The 19,359-nt window shown below is 57.3% G+C and overlaps 1 protein-coding gene across 1 annotated transcript in view; it reads right to left on the bottom strand.

The window, feature by feature from the left end:
• PXDN (peroxidasin) overlaps positions 1 to 17,858 on the bottom strand; it is an 80,736-nt gene extending 62,878 nt beyond the window's left edge. The window contains exon 1 of the mRNA XM_042930348.1: positions 17,650 to 17,858. Coding sequence (XP_042786282.1) covers positions 17,650 to 17,858 — 209 coding nt within the window. The remainder of the gene's footprint in view (positions 1 to 17,649) is intronic.
• Positions 17,859 to 19,359: the final 1,501 nt, after the last annotated feature.

Here is a 19,359-nt window from a genome sequence, read left to right as displayed (position 1 = left end):
TGGGGAACACATCCGTCATGGCCCCCGTGAGAGGCTGTGCCCTCCAAAGCCACAGCCCACCTGCGGACCCCACCTGTGACACCCACGGTCAGGTCCAGGGTCCTGCTAATGACCAGTGGTCACCCCAATGTGTGCTGAATTAAACAGTGGTAGACACCTATTCTCGGCCCCCAAACAGGCCATGTCCTCGTCCTCAAATAAAACAAAATGTGATTAAAAAAATAATAATAACCTTTAAATACATGGTCAGTTCAGTTGTGTTGCTCTCGTTTCCTGTGGGGAGAGGAGCCCTCAGACACGGTCGGTCCCAGAGCTGCACCTGCAGACACTCCCCTGACCCCCCACCGTGCCTGCGGGGACCGTCCCGGCCGGCGCTCAGGTGACCCGTGAGCCCGAGATCGGGCGAACGTCTCGTCAGTGTCCCGACCAGCAAGGCTCTCAAAACACAACTGACTGATAAGAAAAATAAGACCTTCTGGATGCGGGATCTGGGATGTGTGATTTCTGCGCGCAGGAGAAGCTTCCTAAGACCACAGCCCGTGTCCAGCGCAGGCGCGCGGTAACCAGGACGCCCCTCCCGCTCTGTGGGGTCGGTGACAGCAGCAAACCGCCCGTGAGCACAGGGCTACCCCCGTGTTCTCAGCAGGACCACCACATGGTGGACACACAAACCCACGCGATGAGACACCCAACACTAGAGAAAATCGCTCCACAATACGAGGAAAGACGTGAGAAAAGACCACGATCACCTGAATACAAACGTCAGGTCCCACGAGCTGTCCCCGCCTCTGAGCGACAGAAAGCAGCCCATGACTCTCAGAGCCTGCGTTGGGGACAGAGCCAAAGGGCACCTACGGGGGCCGGTCCGGACTGTGCCGACACCCGCCCGGGGGGTGTACGCGTCAGAACCGACGAAGCCGGTCACCCCCGAGGGCCACACCTCTCAGGCCACTCACGCCTCGGCGCAGCCGCGGAGCCCCGGGCCCAGCACAGCGGCCAGCCTCCGGCGAGAGGCGCAGAGCCCAGCCCTGGCTCATCCGAGCTCCGGAACCCTGGTCCGGTCGACTCATCTACGGTGTCGATCTGTGCTGTTAATCCACCGCACATGGACCGTGCCCCGGACTGGACTGGCGCACCGACCTGGTATCAGTCCACAACAATAACACTGCACTGACCTGCTATCCCAACTGCCCACATAATCGTTACTGACCTACCGTTCTACCACAATAATCAGTTACAATGACCTTCGGTTCTGATCTGCTGTGTTAACTGACTCTAATCTGCTGCGCTGACCCACTGTCCTAACCCACCGTACCCGAGTACGACACCATCGACAAAATTTAACCCACTACACCAATCTCTGTACTAACCTCCCAGGGCCGCCCAGGCCTGCTCCCTCCCTGAGCCCCCATGGCTTTGTCCCTCACTCTGACGGTGGGGAGAGGTGGGGACAGGCAGGACCGTGGAGGGTGGGGCCGGGCAGGCCACCAGAAGGCACCTAAGCGGGGGGAGGAGCCGGTGTGAAAAGGGCAAAGGGGGCTCAGGAGGGGCCCCGCACCCCGGCCCCCGCGGCCCCCAAGTGGCAAGAACCCCACACGAGGGGCCCATTCGGGCATGCTCCGTGCCCGGTCAGAACACACACACCCAAACCAGTCCCTGGCACACAATCTCACCCAGACCCTTCGCAGCTCCGTGGCCGGCCAGGGGCAACCACGCACGGACACGGACGCACACACTCAAGGCACGTATGCGTTGGCGTGACCCTGACCTGCCACCGGAGGGGGCACTGTCCTCCCTGCAACCACAGTGAGCTTCTTTACCTGAAAAGTGGGGCCACCAGCAGGTGCTTTGGGGGCCTGACCACGATCCTGCCACTGAAAATGGCCACCTTGAGGGCGGGCAGGCGAGGTCAACACACGGGGGCTGCAGTCGAGCTCCTCACGGAAAGTAAGTAAACCGGTAACACAAAACACACAGACGTGCCAGAGGGAAAGCGGCCTCCACACCCAGGAGTGTGGGAGCAAGGCCACCAGTGTCTTCTCTGCGTCTTCCTCAATGAGCAGTTTGCTTCCGTGATAATAAGTAACTGAAAGATGGGGCTCTTTCCTTTCTAGAGAAATGTTTTAGAGGCGCCTGGGGGGCTCAGTCAGTTAAGCGTCCGACCTCGGCTCAGGCCACGATCTCATGGTCTGTGGGTTCGAGCCCCGCGTCGGGCTCTGTGCCGACAGCTCCGAGCCTGGAACTGCTTTGGATTCTCTGTCTCTTTCTCTCTCTGCCCCTCCCCCACTCATACTCTGTCTCTCAAAAATAAATAAACATTAAAAAAATGTTAATACAACACTAAAAATAAAAAAATAAAGTAATCAGGTTCCTACTATTTTGAGCTCAAGGGATTAAAAACTCATTTCACAGCTCGGGCTCCTGCACAGGAGCGGACGCTGGGTCCCCTCTCTTCCCTCCCCTCCTCCCCTCCACCCTGTGTGCAGGGGTGTGTGCCCCGGCGCCTGTCTCTGCTTCATCAGGGCTCTGGGCGTGCAAGGGGCTTTCACGGCAGCCCTGCACCCTCTCTACGGCCACAGCCTGCCAGTGTCGGTCCCCACTGCCAGCTGTTTATTTTCTAGCTCCCGTTCCCCAGAGAGCAGTCTGTCCTTGGTCAGGGCAGGGCCGGAACATCAGCAAGTGGCCAGCATACAGACTCACTGTCCTTGGTCAGGTGCCCACCAGACCCACCCAGCTGTGGCCGGGACAACCAGGGTCATGTGACACTCGGCAGGGACAGTGCGTTGGTCAGGCTTGTCTGGAGAAAGAGACCCAACAGGCGTGTGTGTGTGTGTGTGTGTGTACATATATACGAGGGGGAGTTTATTTTAAGGAGGGATTATGGAAGCTCAAGTCCAACATCTGCAGGGTGGGCCAGCAGGCTGGACACCCAGGAAACAGGTGCCGTCTGAGTCCAAAGGCCTTCTGCTGGCAGAATTCCTTTTTGCTCAGGGCACCCCAGCCTTTTTCTCCTAAGCCCTTCAACTGATTGGATGAGGCCCACCCACACCACGGAAGGCAATCCGCTTTACTCAAAGGTTACTAACTCAAGAAAGTCTAGAGTAACGTTCAACCAAACGTATGTCTACTGTGGCCCAGTCTGAAATACACAATTAGCCATCGCAGGCACCCAGGCATGCTGGTGAAGCCAACTTATTGCAACAAATATTATAATTTAAACCGTTGAACGAGTTACTTGAGGTTGTTCCTGCAGAGAGGGAGAGACAGAGCTCGCCCTTTGAGTTCAGCGAAATAACAGATCAACCATGTCATCCTACTGGGCACTCGCCCAACCTTCACCGACTGCTGAGCAGTCACATACTCTCAGCACAAACCAAGCCCAAGAAGCAACCGGTTTCAGGCCTTACCAAACAGATGTGTTTTTGCTTGCTGCTTTTCTAAAAGCCTCAAATCAGGCTGTGTTTCAATTACCTACACGGAGCAAATGGATCATAAAACAGAATAAAAAAATACGGAAATCAAATAGTTACTCTCCACCCAAAAGGCTCTGAGGGCACCTCACCTACGGGGCTCCTTACATACAGAAAGAAGTTCCCGGAAGACAAGAAATGCGACCCGGTTAATTCTGAACAAGAAAACATTCTGGAGAGCTAAGTAAGAGTTTCATCAATGAGGAAATATCAGAGGACAAAAGAGGCGTGGGACAGATAATTAACCCCAAAAGGAACTCACAACAGATGGCTTTGGGGTCAATCACCAGCTTCTGAGGGAAGGACACACAAGGCAGAGAGAATAAAAAGTAACCCTGAGCCAAGGAAGGCCCTCTCCAAAGTCTCCTAGGTGGACCTCTTCACTTCAGTCAAGGCTGTTCCATGTGAACAGCCCGCCCTGCCTCGCCCACGGTGGCGGTGGGACGGTCTTCTTTCTTTGTCCTGATTTTCAGAGTCTGCAGCCCTGGAGTCCTTCCCCAGTGAGAAAACGTAAAGCCCTGATGCAGCACAAACCAGGTCCTCTGCACCTCCAGATGCTGCTAGCTGCATGGGATCCTCGAGGGAACAGAGAAACAACCAATAACAGTAGTTATCACGAAACAGTAGTTAAAGGCTGTTTGACACAGAGCTCTAAGAAAGCTCAAAAGAATAAGAAGGCTTCTCTGTGGCTAAAGAAAATGATAAGGGAGTGGGATTTTAAAGCTGGTGTTTTCTGAGCTCCAAGAGGCCTGGATCTACAGAAACAGTTCTTTCCACAGCCATTTCCTTTTCTGTGTCCCTCCAGCTAAGCTTCTAATCCCATTCCTGACCAATGAGAGGGAAGGAAGGAGCAGGGACTGGGCTGTGTCAGGATAGAGGCACACAGCTATCACTCGTGGCGGGCACTTCCGGATGTAGTGGTTCCGGTCTGCTGGTACAAGGAGGCCCCTGCAACAGGACGTAATGTGTCTCAGCACCAATCCTTGACACTAGCAGGGATGCCAGGAAGGAGAGAGGGAAGGAGGGATGAACAGGAGGGCAGATGGATGGAGGGGTAGGTGATTAGGTGGATGGATAGACGGATGATAATCTGAATGGGTGGGTGGGTGGGTGGATGGATGGATGGAAAGACAGGTAGATGGATGGAAAGACAGGTGGATGGATGGATGGATGGATGGATGGATGGATGGAAAGACAGGTGGATGGATGGATGGATGGATGGATGGATGGATGGATGGATGGATGGAAAGACAAGCGGATGGATGGATGGATGGATGGATGGATGGATGGATGGAAAGACAGGTGGGTGGATGGATGGATGGATGGATGGATGGAAAGACAGGTAGATGGATGGAAAGACAGGCGGATGGATGGATGGATGGAAAGACAGGTGGGTGGATGGATGGATGGATGGATGGACAGACAGGTGGGTGGGTGGATAGATGGATGGATGAATAGATGGATGGATGGATGTACAGGTGGGTGGATGTGTGGATGAGAGATACGTAAGTGGACAGGTGGAGGGCTAGATGGAGGAGTGTGACGATAGAAGAAAGGACGGATGGATGGATGGAGTGACACACACAACGATGTAAGACAGTTACACAACAAACAAATCCACAAGAAAACACAAGCTCAAGACTAATATTAGCCACTGTTGCCATGCCAACGCAAACATCCCACATGTCTGAGTAAATAACAAAGATGACTAACTGTATCCACTTTAATCGCTATTTTTAAAAGTTAAAGTGCTGTGCAGCTGAGTACAGAACATCAGAAATATTGTTCCACTCCAGGAAGTGACGAGCCTAATCTGGGTCCCCTTCCCTAACGGGAGCCATGAAGGGAAGTGAAGCCGTATCCTCTGGTGACACACACTCCCACAGGTCTGGGAAGTCAGGTTTCTTGGCACAACACTTCTGAGTAAAGAAATCTTCCCGCCCAAGAGCAGTAAACGCTTTCTTCTCCCCCCACAAAGAGAGAAAATAACAATTCAAGAGCTCCAATCACTGCAAAGGCAAAATGTAGTAATGTGAGCCTTACATTTGCCAGGAGTAACTCTGAACTTCTTCTGTCCCTGTCCTCAGGCCTTAGCCAATAAGTAACACCAGTTCGCCGCCAGAGTGGCATGTTACAAAAGTTGGGAAGGACGGGAACTGGCCGTCACCGAGCACTTCCTGGATCCTCGCAAGTGCTGTCCGCGTGGGGTGAGTTTCATGTTGGTAGTTTGGTCCGTTAGAGAAAACGGCACCTGAGATGCATGGAAAATGCATTATGCTTAGTGGTAGTTCCTGTCTGAATCACAAGTATGTGATTCAGTCAAAGTCAGGGCACAGAGCGACAGCGCATCGGTGGCCCCGCAGCCACCAGGAAGAACACGAGGCTGTCACAACATCACACCCCTCCCCCCTGGGCCTGGGGGGCCTGCCTGCCTGCCTCTGCTGGCACAGCCCCACAGTTCAATTCAGCACACTCAAACCATAAGACAAGTCTCCACGGCAGAAGCGTCTCCTGGCCAGGCCGTGTCAGCAGATGCACACGTGTGTTCTTCCTCACTCCTCGAAACGCCCCTACAGATGGGGAAACCGAGGCCCCAGGGTGAATGAGCTCCCCTGGCAGGCGCGGGGCCGGGATCTCAGCACAGTATCACCCTGCCCTCAGACCACGGCACCTAACCTGGGGTGCCCCACACACTGGGTTCCTTGGGACGTGTTCAAATAGTAACTAAATGTAATGACTTTGGACGCTAAAGTCGGTCGAAGTCGCTCAAAGTCGTTCAGGGCACTTTGTCCTGTGAGACGCTGGGCAGACCCAGCAGGTGTTTGCAGGGGCCTGCCTTGTTCGTACCTCCCGGAACCCATGGGCTCAGACGCCGAGAAGGTCGCACAGGGGCGCGTGGGGTGTGGTGGCTACACTGGGGGACACCTCCCTTGTCCCTCAGGTCACAGCGTCTCCACCCAGAATACCGACAGCACACTCGATCCTCATGATGCGGGGATTCCATGTCTGCACACTTGACCCTAAAATCAATCCTCACGGAGCTTTTGCCATCACTCGAGGACCGGAAGGAGTGGCAGAGAGCCTGAGGGGCCGGACGCCCGTGTTCCTAGCGCAGAGGACAGCCAGGTGACCCTCTGCCGTCTGGCTCCTGCTCAGGCCGTGACAGGTGTCCTTCTTGCTGCCCACTGAGTGCTAGGCTGCCTGCGTTCCTGTGCTCTCTTCGGGTGACTTCGCAGCTTAAAACTGACCCCGAGCATGGCGCTGGAGTCCTGTCCAGTTCTGAGTTCGAGAGCCCTGACGGGCCTCAGGAGAAAACAGGTGTGTGGGATGAGCTTTACTCCGGCTGGAGCTGCCGCTGTTGGCTGGGACTTCATGGCGGGTCAGTCCAGAGTCTGCATTAAATACAGTGTCTTTAAACAGAAACACACACAAAAGAAGGTCATCCACTGTTGGGTTGATGACAGTGTTGTGACGAGACTCCCGGGAACGGGCCTGCATGTCCCCAGGACGGACGGTTCAGGGTCGCTGACCCGTGTCTGCAGTGACCTTAGGGAACAGGACCACTGCGAACGAGGAGGACCCACCGCAAACACGGCCTTCAGGAGCAGGATGCCAGGGGCCCAGGTGCCGATTGTGGAGCTCCTCCCAGGGCAGGTTCCGGGGTGTCAGTGCGACTGCCGCTCCAAGGCAGACAGCCAACCACGAACACAGACCAAGCCAGCAACATGTGGCCTCCAGCGGAAGCCCTAAGGATCCGAAATAAGACAGACCCAGCCGACACACGGATCAGGTGATTGCCTGGGTTCTCAGGACAAACGCAGATGAAAGTCTCCAGAGAGAAGGCAAATCATAAGGACGAGGGTGTCCTTACCGAGTGAGGAAACAGGTACACACACCACGTTTCCAGGGTCCAGGCATCCGAGGGATGCCCCGTGTGCCGTCCTGCCCGAGAACAACGAGAAACGGCCCCGAAGGGACTAGTTCTGTCAGCGGGAAGGGACCGACGCTCAGGCATCGGAGGAGCCTGTCCCGAGACTCCCCTTGGCCTGACGGGACTAGTTCTGTCACCGGGACGGACGCTCAGCCAACAGAGGACGCCTGTCCTCAGGAAAACACCGACTGTGTCCAGGAAGGAAACAGACCTGGAAAAGCCCAAATGTGTTGACCAGAATTCTCGGTGCAGAACAAGATGTTGCAGATTACAAAAACGTGCCCGGAAGTCCCCAAAATACACACACAATGGCATTGAGAGGGTACTGTTTAAAATAGCAGAAGCGTGGACACAAAGAAATGACCCATAAAAATGGAGTTCAAAAAATTTGGTGATTCTGAGCAAAGAAATGCTACATGGCCATTAGGAAAGATCACACAGACACAGGGCACAATGTGCTGCGATGTGCACTACAGAGAAGGGCACAAATTGTGCCTCAGTTTTTACAGATGATGGAAGGGTGGATGGATGATGGATGGATGGATGGATGGATGGATGGATGGATAGATGAATGGGCAGATGGGTGGGTGGGTGGACACTCAGACAGGCAGACAGACAGGCGGACAGACGGATGGACGGATGATGGGGAAGCAGATGATACAGATAGGTGTGTGGAAGTCTGGCCAAAGATACGAATGGAATACTGCAGGTGCACAGATGACAGAGACAGAGACAGAGAAGAGGATATAGGAAAACAGACGTACCAGCATCTCCGTGCCCGTACGTACACACACGTGAATGGGCACACGTGCATCTGACGGGCAAGCCCAATCCCGTAAGAGTTTCCTCCGACGACAGGAATGCAAGTTATTTGTTTTGTTCGGTCCCTCTGTATTTTCCCATTTTTGTTATGAACACGTACAGCTTGCACGAAATACTTTCAAAACACCGTAAGAAAGATAAACTGGACACTGTGATGCGTGGGTGAGAGGGCAGTTTTGCAGCTTCCTCCCCGAAGGCTCAGCCTTCCTTCAGCAGGAAGGCCCCTGTGCACACGTGCAACTGGCCGAGTGCGGAAGAGAGGTGAGCCCTGACGAGCAGCTGAGGGCCCGAGACAGAAGGCCTCGGGGCAAATGTCCAAGGACCGTACAGACTTGTGCACAACGTCAGAATCTCGGGAAGCAAACAGGAAGAGCCAGTGCCCCGCAGACAGGCGCAGGCCAAGTGTGCCCCACACGCGGGCAGCTGGACAGGCACGGTTTCCATCCCGAACCTCAAAAACAGCAGACTCTGGTTCCAGAAGCTGACGATCCAAGCTGAGCACTGTTTCCTCCTGGTTTTTCTCCCTCTGCCTCCCATCACCTCCACGTTATCTCTGATCACCTAGAAGGGACACCAGCCCAAATCCGTCAGCCCTCCGAGAAGTCTTTGGTTAAGCAACTGGCTTAAGAGAAATGTGGCTTTGATCCAGGAGTTACAATCCCTGAACTATCCTCCACCTACTGAAGATAACCGCACCCAGAGACTCTCTACGGGGGATAAATACACTGCCTTTAACCCCAGACAACAAAATTCTTTTGCTGGAAGGAGAGGGAGCAAGTTGTTAGCCTCCGTTTACCTGTGATGGTATTTTCTAAGCCCACAGCTGGAGCAAAGTGAACAGGGCTGGGGGTGAGGCCCCCGTTAAGTCACACCACACTGAGAAACATGGCCAGCAGCGTCCTGCCATCCAGCTGACCTGTGTCACAAGGGGCCCGGAGCTCAGAGCTGCTCTGTGCCCTGAATGGCAGTGCCTGTGGCGGAGGGGACAGGAAGAGGGGCCTGACTCGGGGCACGGTCATCAGGCACCACAGTGTCCCCCACAACGGTGCAGAAACTCAAGATGCCTGAAATGCATGGCACTCCCTGGGGGCGCACTAAGTGACGTTCCGTGGGCGGGGTGGGAGACAGCACGTGAGCGCAAGCAGTGTGTCACTTGCGGCGGCCCAGGGCATAGAACCTCCCGGGCATTCGCTCACCTTCTCTGTGCCTCCAGGACAGCGTGGAGGGCAGGGTCTAAGGGCAGCAGTGCATGGCCAGAGCCCGGGTCCCCGAGTCGCTCTGACAGCAAACATTTGGTAAAGGGCCAGATTGTAACTATTTTGGCTTCTCACAGCTACGCAACTCTGCCTTTGGAGCTGGAAAGCCACCGTTGATAAAACAGCCGAGGGGGCCCGGCACACACTCGTACAGATCAGTCTACAAGGCGGGCAGCGATCGCGCTGGCCGTGGTCACGGTGTGCCGGCCCCTGGCTCAGAGCAGAACCCCGAGGACGGCTGCCCAACCAGGGCCATCGCCACCGCGCCCCTGTGGGTCAGGTAAAAACTCACGTCGTTTCAATCCACCTAGACTTTGCGACCAAGCTGATACAACAGCATTCCAAAGGCAAAGGGGGAACAGCAGGGTGGCATAGTTTTTAATTCTTTTTCAATCTAGACTTGGGCATGTGAAGCCAGTGGCTGATTGCTTCTTCTAATTGTTACTTTTTTTCTTTAATTTTGTTTTATGTTTACGCATTTTTGAGAGACAGCACGAGCGGCAGAGAGAGGGAGACACAGAATCCGAAGCAGGCTCCAGGCTCCGAGCTGTCAGCACCGAGGCCGACGCGGGGCCCGAACTCACGTTCCGTGAGATCACGACCTGAGCTGAAGTCGGACGCTTCACCAACTGAGCCACCCAGGAACCCCAACTGTTACTTACTTTTTTAATACACTTTGTTGCAGAATAATTTAAATTTTTTTCAAATTAGAAACAAAAGCGAGTGGGGAAATTACACTTTTGAGGGACTGGACTTGCTCTCCTGTCTGAAGCGAACTAAAAGCCCACAAAAGACACAAAGCAAGTATTGTGAGGACCGTACATGTGGGTCAACAAAGGACATGATCCCTGAGACCATACAAGCACCCCAGAGGTCACGCCCTACAGGAGGGGATGATGCTGTGCCTCTGGGGAGACCGAGGCAGCTGACTCAGGGCAGTGTGCGGAGAAGAATGCACCGGGGGAGCAGGAAAACCCCAGGGATCCACTCGGCATCGAGCACTCGGCTGGGTGTGCAAGGGCCAGTGGAATCTGAAGTAGAAGAAAGGAAATTAACAAAACAAAAACCCGAAAAAGGAGAAAACCCAATGAAGCCAAAAGGTAGGTTTTTGCGAAGGTCAGGAAAACGGATGAGTCTCCTGCAGACTAGTCAGGTAACAGCATTTGTCACCAGAAGCCAGAGGAGTGGCATCGCGAATGGCCCCGCAGATGTTAAGGGGCGGAAAGGAACAACTTTAGGAGGGCAAGCGCCTTGGGGACACTGTCTACCCGTGCTCATTCGGGAAGAAAACGCTGCCTTGACGGATCAGGACTCACTGTAAGCTCACCTTCCCGCGAAGAAGGGAAGCTTCCGCAGGAAGTCCTGCCAAACAAACATTTAAGAAAAGACTGTAATATAAGCAGTTCTGCCCACGCTCACCCAAAACGTGGAAAGGGCAGGAATGCTCTGAACTCATCCCGGGGGCAGGGCTGACCCTGAAGTGTCCAAATCAGACCAAGACATTCCAGGAACCGGGACAGAGACCAACATCCCGCGTGCGAACACAGACCCGGTCACCTCAGTGGGGCAGGACGGGGCGAGAGGGGTCTCGCGGGTGAGGAGAGGGAGGGCCCTTACCCTGACCGTGGTGAGGGCTTCACAGGCAGGGACAGATGTCAAACTTACCACCTTCAACATGAGCACCTTTCAAAATGTCAATTGTGTTTCAATAAGGCTTTTTTTTTCTTACGTGAAAATTCGCCCAAAAGTCAAAAAAGGAACATTATCGGTGGTTCAGCAAGTGCTTCAGGCCCTACTATAGAGCAGACCCGGGATGATCCCGGCGAGCTCTGTGGTCTGGGGAGACCCGAGCCCGTTCCCGCCCAGGGGTGGACTCGGAAGCAGCCTTCTCCCCGTGAACCTCGTCCACCGCCCTGGTGGATCGTCGCCGGGTGAAGCTCTGTTCCCCCGGGCGATGTTGAGAAACAGTTTCCAGAACAAAGAAACGAGCCAAGAAATTAGCGAAGTGGGCACCAGGAAAAGGGGACGCCCAGATGAACCCATGAAGCAGCGAACACATTCCTTCCTGACTTTCTTGCCAGGTTCCAGTTACACGGCGTGAGTTATCTTGTTGCTTTATAATGGATCCCGCGTCATCATTTCGTTGCCACGTCTGAGGATTTACCCATGAGGTTCTTGGTGGACATGTGCAACCGGAGAGAAGCCAAGGGACTGGGGAGGAGAAAGCACAACTTCTGCTCTTCAAAATTAACTTCAAGACAATGTGTAAGTCATTGAAACGATCGACTTAGATTTTAAATCTATCGACGAGATTATCCCTCACGCCAACAGAGCACCCACTTACCCGCGGCAGGGACGCCCGGTCTGCACAAATCGTGTATGCAGCACAAAGGGGCCCAGCACACAGGAGCCCATGACCATTCAGGGCCCAGCACACAGAGGCCCAGCATGCAGGAACCCATGAGCACACGGGCCCAGCACGCAGGGGCCCATGACCATTCAGGGCCCAGCACACAGGAGCCCATGACCATTCAGGGCCCAGCACGCAGGAGCCCATGACCATTCAGGGGCCCAGCACACAGGAGCCCATAACCATTCAGGGCCCAGCACGCAGGAGCCCATGACCATTCAGGGACCAGCACACAGAGGCCCAGCACGCAGGAATCCATGAGCACACGGGCCCAGCACACAGGGGCCCATGACCATTCAGGGGCCCAGCACACAAGAGCCCAGCACGCAGGAGCCCATGACCATTCAGGGCCCAGCACGCAGGAGCCCATGAGCACACGCGGGCCCACCTGCTGCAGGAACCACTGCCCCGCACAGGGAGAGGAGCCACCAGCAGTGTCCCAGCGGGCTGCTGAGGCATCAAATTCGGGAAGGTTTAACTGCTTTTAAATTGCATTCACCAAAAAACGCATTTTTAAATCAACTGCATCGTCTCCTACTTTCTCACGTGCCCCTAACACTATGGAAACGGTCACGATTAAAATGCCGAGTGCACTTGGAGGCCGCGCTTCAGGAGACCTTCCTCGCTAGACGCTGGCATTCAGGGAGCACAGGGCTTCTCCAAGTGCACACAGCACGCAGAGACAGGGTGGGGGGACCAGGCCCCTGCCTCCCAGCCCTGGGTTCTGACTGCAGAGCTCAGAGCTCAGCCACAGCCCTGCTGGGATCTACTCCAGTTTCCGCCCTGCTGTGGTGTCTCCAGTCAGAGAGAAAAAACTCCTGAGCCGACGGGCATCAGCCCAGTGAATGCAGGCCAGACTTCTACTGGTTTTCCAACTGATGGGGAGAAAGTTCCGGAGACTGGAACCGTCTCCGTTTCTGCTGACCTTTGCAACGTTGAACCTTTCATCACTGCAGGGGACACCTGTCTGTCTGCCCGGCACTCGCTTCTTCCCTCCAGGCCACGCGCCCTCGCCCGCTTCCAGCCCACGGCTCAGGCAGAACAGACTCCTCTGGGCTCCAGAAGCTGGTCTGGCCAGTGCGGAGCTCCAGAAGAATTCCCAGAGCTCGAACAAGGGGCTGCTCGTGCTGTGCCCAGGCCGTCACGAGGGAAGCCTACAGTCGCCAGTCGCCTCTACAGAGAGAAACCGAGTCACGGGACGGGCAGAGAAGGAAGCCAGGCCGAGTCAGAACCGCCTTCTGGATTCAGAGGTGCAGGGACTGACGAGCTCAAAATACACGGGAGGAAGCTAGTTCTCCAAACTCCTGAAGCCCAGCTAAGCTGCTGTGAGTTTCCAAGAGGGCCACCTGGTCACACGGCCTCCAAACACAAGCTTTCAAGGGTGGAGCTGGGGCTGTGGCCACACACACACAGAGCCCCACTACCCGGTGACAAATGTCTCAGTCACAGCTCTCCCAGGGAAGGTCCCTCCCGGAGCCTGTTCTGAGCGCTGAAGAGCGTCCTCTCCCGACCAGGGCACGCCGGCCGCTCTCCAGGCTGACCGCCAGCAGCCGCCCGTCGGCGCGGACCCGAGGAGCAGCGAGCATGGGAGGACACTGGCCCATCACCCTCGTGGGAAGAAAAATTTCCACTACCTGAATATTTTAGAAATATTCTTGTGGTGCTTTTCAAGTACCTTTGAGCTAAAGACTCTGACTTCATCGTAACTGGGAACTTCAAAGGAAAATCAGAAATTGTAAGTAAGCCAAAGGCTCCAACACCCCCCAGCGTCCTGCAAAGCCCAGCGGAGCCACTTGGCCGCCTCCACCTGGATGGACCCGGTAACCTTTAGGTCAGCCTCCCCAGGAGCCCAGGGTGTCCCCAGAGGGCACGGTCAGGACTGAGGGGCTTCCCGTGAGCCAGAGGGACAGCACAGAAGTGCTGAGAGGAGAGCCCAGCTGGAGGGCGGTGCACTGCCCACCCCCACCTCGGACACGTTTCTACGCAGCCCCCGTGAGCGAGACCCCCTCACTGTGCCAGGGGGACTTGGCGGGAAATATAATCTCCCGACAGCCAGGCCTGGGAAGCCGCAAGGGAGGCTGGTGACCCAGGGGCAGAGACAACGTGAGACATGACAGACCGCCAGTGGGCACCACCATCCCCAGAGGGGCCTGCAGATGGCTGGGGACCCCACCCATGAGGCGGGAACCCCAGGGCCGGTGCAGGGGCACACTGGCTGCACCCCAGGTCCACAGCGCTGCCCGCACTGAGCAGCGCCCCCTCCAGCGCGCCACAGGACCAGGTGTTCCCCGAGGTGGGACTGCACGCGGGCACAGCAGACCGCAAAACACAGTCCGATCGGGAAACAGAGGCGGCAGAACAGCAGCCTGGCGGGCAGAGTCCCTACCTACTCTGGGACCGGGCTGCGTCCCTGGGCTTCCTGTCACATGGACAGCTGTCTGGAGTGGCCTGGGCTGTCTGATGGCCATCAGTTTGGGAGTAGATTCCCATGAGCTCACAATGGAGGCCACAGGGAAAGAAAGAGGTTGGGGGAGGGTGCGGAGGGTGGAGGGCCCGTCTGCCCGAGGCCAGAAGCCCAGTGCGGACAAAGAGGCCGTGTTGAGAGGAGGGCCAGAAGGGCAGAAATGTCACACTGTTTTAGTCCTCGCTTTTTAATTACCGTGGGGACAAGCTTCTCCTGTGGTGAACAGACTAGAACATTCAAAACTGGAGCAGGAACTTCTACAAACACTCCCAGGCTGAACTGCACAACAGCACCAGTAGACCAGTAGAGAGGGGGCTTGTTGAGGCTGCCCGGGAGCACGTCTGGAGAAGCACAGCGACATAGCAGAGCAGGGAAACCGGAGCGGGAAACTGGAACCCCAGACTGGAGCCCCAGACCGGAGCCCCAGACCAGAGCCTCAAACCAGAGCCCCAAGACTGGAGCCTCAAACCAGAGCCCCAGACATGAGCCCCAGACCAGAGCCACAAACCACAGACCGGGGCCCGCAGACCGGAGCTGGAGGCTCCAGACCACAGGGGGCCAGTGCGGCTCACTCTAGAACACACCAGATACTTCCAGTGGGCATGAGCTGGGCTCAACCCAAACCTGAATCACAGGGTGGTCACAGACCGTTATTTTTGAAGCCCTGACCACGAATCTAAACAACCCAATCTCTGCCGGGTTTGAACACACTCCGGGAGCACTTCAGGAGATGTCAGAGTTCGGGGATTCTGAGTCAATCCTTCTTTTTGAGGGGGTGCGGGGAGTCTTAAAAGTAAAGGGCCGATGTGGGGTCACGTGGTCCAACTAACCTTGAAGCCAGGTTCTATCTTTATCTTCATATTTTTAGTACCCAATTTCTACGAAATATTTTTAAAATAGGGGAAAAAAAAATAGTGATGCATGAGAGCAGAGAGCTGGGAGAAAAGCCACAAAGGAAAATTAAATATTTCTGCATGAGCGGAGCTTGTCATGTGATGGCACCTACCAGAGCCCGAGCGAGCCTGGCACCTCAGACCTGGCCTTCCTCCTCCTCCACAGGGTGCACGCCTTCTGGACCGTATCCTGTCTCCCAAAGCCTCCTCCCTCACCATTTGTTGCCCTGCTCCCACGACCTCGGTCCGGGGCCCAGTGACCCACACAGGGTCCCCTGCTGGAATGTGTCACCGCAGGAGTCAGCTCGGCCCTCCTCCCAGCGTCTCCAGCCCAGGCAAGTGCCCTCTTCCCGGGCCTGGGTCTGCAGAGCTGTGAAATGGGTTTGTGTCCATTTCAGCAAAAATCTGTGAAAGTCTGCTTCCTTCTGGAAGGGATTTGGTCAGCAGAGTGTCCGTTCTGCCTGCCTCACAGAATCCAGCAGACCAAGCACGGGCATTTCAAAACATTTTCGAAACTACAAAGAGCCATGAAAATATATGGTAAAGTTTACGCAAAAGAACGCTTTCTGGAAATCTTTCAAGTGTTAACTATTATGTCACATTCCAGGCCTACCATCGGCTATTTGTCAAACACTCTTAAACCTCTGTGGAGAATCTTGCCATGAACAGTAAGCCGGAAGACTGCATTTCTGTTCCACAACGCTCATATTCTAAGATACTGTTCTTTTTGGGGGCGCCTGGGTGGCTCAGTCGGTTGAGCGTCCAACTTCGGCTCAGGTCATGATCTCTCGGTCTGTGAGTTCGAGCCCCGCGTCCGGCTCTGGGCTGACCGCTCCGAGCCTGAAGCCTGCTTCAGATTCTGTGTCTCCCCCCTCTCTGCCCCTCCCCAGCTAGTGCTCTGTCTCTCTCTCTCAAAGTTAAATAAACATTTTCTAAAAAAATGTTTAATGCTGTTCTTTTTAAAAAGCAATTAAGAGTTGGAGACAAAGCACAGTACTGGCCAGATGTGAAAAGTGGTTTTGGGTCCAAGTTTCTTCCAGTGACTCAGTAAAGAAATTATCCGTATCCAGAAAGCCTTCACTGTGCCCGCCATCGAGTCTGTTAGTTTACAGTGTGGTGCCCTCTCGGGCGTCCTCTGGAAGGAAGGCCGATCTCTCTGAGAGGGACAGCTCGCGCAGGGTGACTCCCGCCAAAGACCCCGAGCAAGCTGCGTCGCAGAGTCAGCGGCCGGGAGAGGTGGTCTGCCACGGACTCGGGTTAGAAGTCCCAAGGCTGAGCGCCCACTTCCTAGAGCTCACTTGAGATTTTACAACTTCTGCAGGCCCTTGGGCGGTGCCAAAGGAGTTGGGCTCAGCCAAGAAAAGTGGAAACTATTTTTGGCATCCAGAAGGGCAGCTGTAGGCCGCGGACACAGTCGGCGCCTAAAACGCATGCCTGCCTTTACAGATTTGGAGAGCTTCTAATCCGGGACGCATCCGGAAACCTCGAGGCCCGAGGCCAACTCGGAGCGCGCCAGGCCGGGGCCGCGGGCGCAGGTCGCCTCCGCACGGCCTCCGCGGAGGGGGCACTCCAGGGAGGGCGAGGCCGGCCCGGGGGTCTGCGCGCGCAGAGGCCAAGTGCGGGGCGCCCTGTACCCACTGGAGCGCCGAGCGGCGGCGAGTGTGGCTCCCCCGCGAGCGGCGCGCCCGGGCGGAAATGCGCTCGGCCCCCTCCGTCTACACCCGAGCTGGCCACGGGGCTCGCTGAGCACAGGGAAAGCCAGAGGGAACGGACGCCCCCGCGAGCCGGGGGTACCCGGGCGGGAGGTTCTAGGCGCCCGGCGTATGCGGGGACCAGGAGGCGGTGCTGCGGAACTCTGAGGACCCAAAGAGGGGACGAGGGGACCGCGGTCCTGCAGGAGGGGGAGGCGCGCGGGGGCGCACCGCGCTTGGGCAGGCGGGGTCCGACCTCCGCCACAGAGGAGAAGGGGGCGCGGAGGAGGAACACCGACAGGAGAGGGAACCGGGGAGGGGGCGGCGTGGAAAAGACGACGGGGAGGAGGGCGGGGGGATACGGTGCGCCCGGGCAGGGTGGGGACCGGGAGCGGCGGGAGCTGCGAGAAGGGGGCACCGAGGGGGGACGCGAGCGGGCAGGGAGGGGCCTGCGGGGGCGGCGAGCGGGACTCTCCCGGGGCTGCCCCCACAGCCCGCCACCCCCCCGCCCCCGACCAGCCGGGGATTCCAAGCCGCCGGCTAACAAAGGAGGCTCCGGAGGCCGCGCGCCCCGGCCCAGGCGGACAAAGGCCCGCGCCCGCCCGCGCCCTCGGGCTTCCCGCCGCCCGCCCGCACCCTCGGGCTCCCCGCCGCCCCCCGCCCTCCCGCCCGTCCGCGCCTTCGGGCTCCCCGCCGCCCCCGCGGCACTCACAGGATGGAGGTCTGCGGCGCCACGGCGGGCACGGCCTCCAGCAGCAGATGCATGCAGCGCACGGTGCTGCGGAAGCACAGGCAGCGGCTCGGGCAGCCGGCGCCCGGCTTCGGGGTCCCCGTGGCCAGCGCCCCCCAGCCGCAGCACAGCACGAGCGCCAGCAGGCAGCGGCGCGCGGGGCCCGCGGGGCCCGCGGGGCGCACGGCCATCGCCCTGGGCGCGCGGCGCTCGGGGACGCGAGACGACCGGGAGGGCCCGGCGCGACCCTGCGGGCTCCGGACTGCGCCCGCCCGCGCGGCCCACGTCCCAGCGGTGCGCGGGGGGCGGGGGGGGGGCGCCAGCTGTGCACATGCGCGCGGCTCCTCCCACCGCACCCGCCCCGAGGGCCGGGGCGGGGCCGGGCGTGCGGCCGCGGCGCCCCGCTCTCCGCCCGGGGGCCCCCCGGGGCCAAGTCCGGGTCTGCGCGCGGGAGCTGCGGCCTGGGCCACCGCCCCGAGCCGCGTTTGCCGCTCGTGTTGTGTGAGAGCGGTGTGAGCGTGCTCGCTCTGCTCCGGACCCAGTTCCACGAGGCCTCTTCCTCTCTCTCTCTCTCTCTCTCTCTCTCTCTCTCTCTCTCTCTCTCTTCTCTTTCTGTCTCTCTCTCTTTCTCCCCCTCCCTTTCTATCTCTTCTCCTCCCACCCTCCCAGCCTCTCTCTCTCTCAATCTGCACCCCCTTCTCTAAACACACACACGCTGCAGCAGGATTGGAGCCAGGCAGACGGGCACCTGCCTGTGACCCCGCGGCCCTCTTTCTGCCGCTGCTGCCCCCAGGGCATTGTTCCGAGCACAGAGGACATTCGTGTAGGGGCCTGGGTTCAGTGCTGGGCCAGGATGTCGCTCAGTGCCCTTGCAGGTCCCTCCCTGGTGGACACACCCCCAGGAAACCCTCGGGCCCACCCCAGTGGGACATGGGTGGAACCACCAGGAGACACAGGGGGAGCTGTGGGAAGGAGGAGAGACTGAGTCACACACACACGCATCCGCACTTTTGTTCTAGCACTGCACATGTGATCCACTGATTCTCACAAAAACCCTGCATTTTCCTGCACTTTACAGGTAAGGACCATGCCCAAGTGCCAGTGTCAGAGCGCAGCCCAGGTCTGGGATGTGTCCACTGTGTGACCTGGTGGCAGTCTACCCCAGGTGTGCCTGAGGGCACGTGGGGTGAGGCTGCTTAGTGGCCGGGCACTTTCCTGGTGACGGGTTAGCACACACCTCCCAGGGCCCCCACCTGGTGGCAGCTTGGCTGGGGTCTGGCTCAGGTCCTTCTGGAGGCTTGCACGCCGGTCACTGAGGTCACTGTCGCCACTGCCACGTGAAACAGCCTTCCTGGCTGCCTCGGGACCCAGCACAAGCCACCCCAGGGGCCTGCGCACTAGCCAGGCACAAAGCTTCCCCACTGCGTGCTCCTGGACTCCACACGCTTCTCCACATGCCGTCCGAGTGTCCCCGCTTGAATGCCCCACGAGAATTTCAGCACGATCATGTCAGAAACACGAAACAGTCCTCTCCCTGGAAAACGCACTTTTTCTCCTGAATCACTGGTCTGCTGCTCCAAACCACCTTCTCATAACTTCAACCTGGAGCTGCCCCTACCCTGGTCCTCACCCTGCACGATGGAGTCGTGAACCGCACTGCGCGTCACTGCCAGAGACCCCGTGCTCTCCCCG

This window comes from Panthera leo, chromosome A3 (assembly GCF_018350215.1).
Source record: "Panthera leo isolate Ple1 chromosome A3, P.leo_Ple1_pat1.1, whole genome shotgun sequence".
Taxonomy (NCBI): Eukaryota; Metazoa; Chordata; class Mammalia; order Carnivora; family Felidae; genus Panthera; species Panthera leo.
This window is presented reverse-complemented; position numbering and strand designations above follow the sequence as displayed.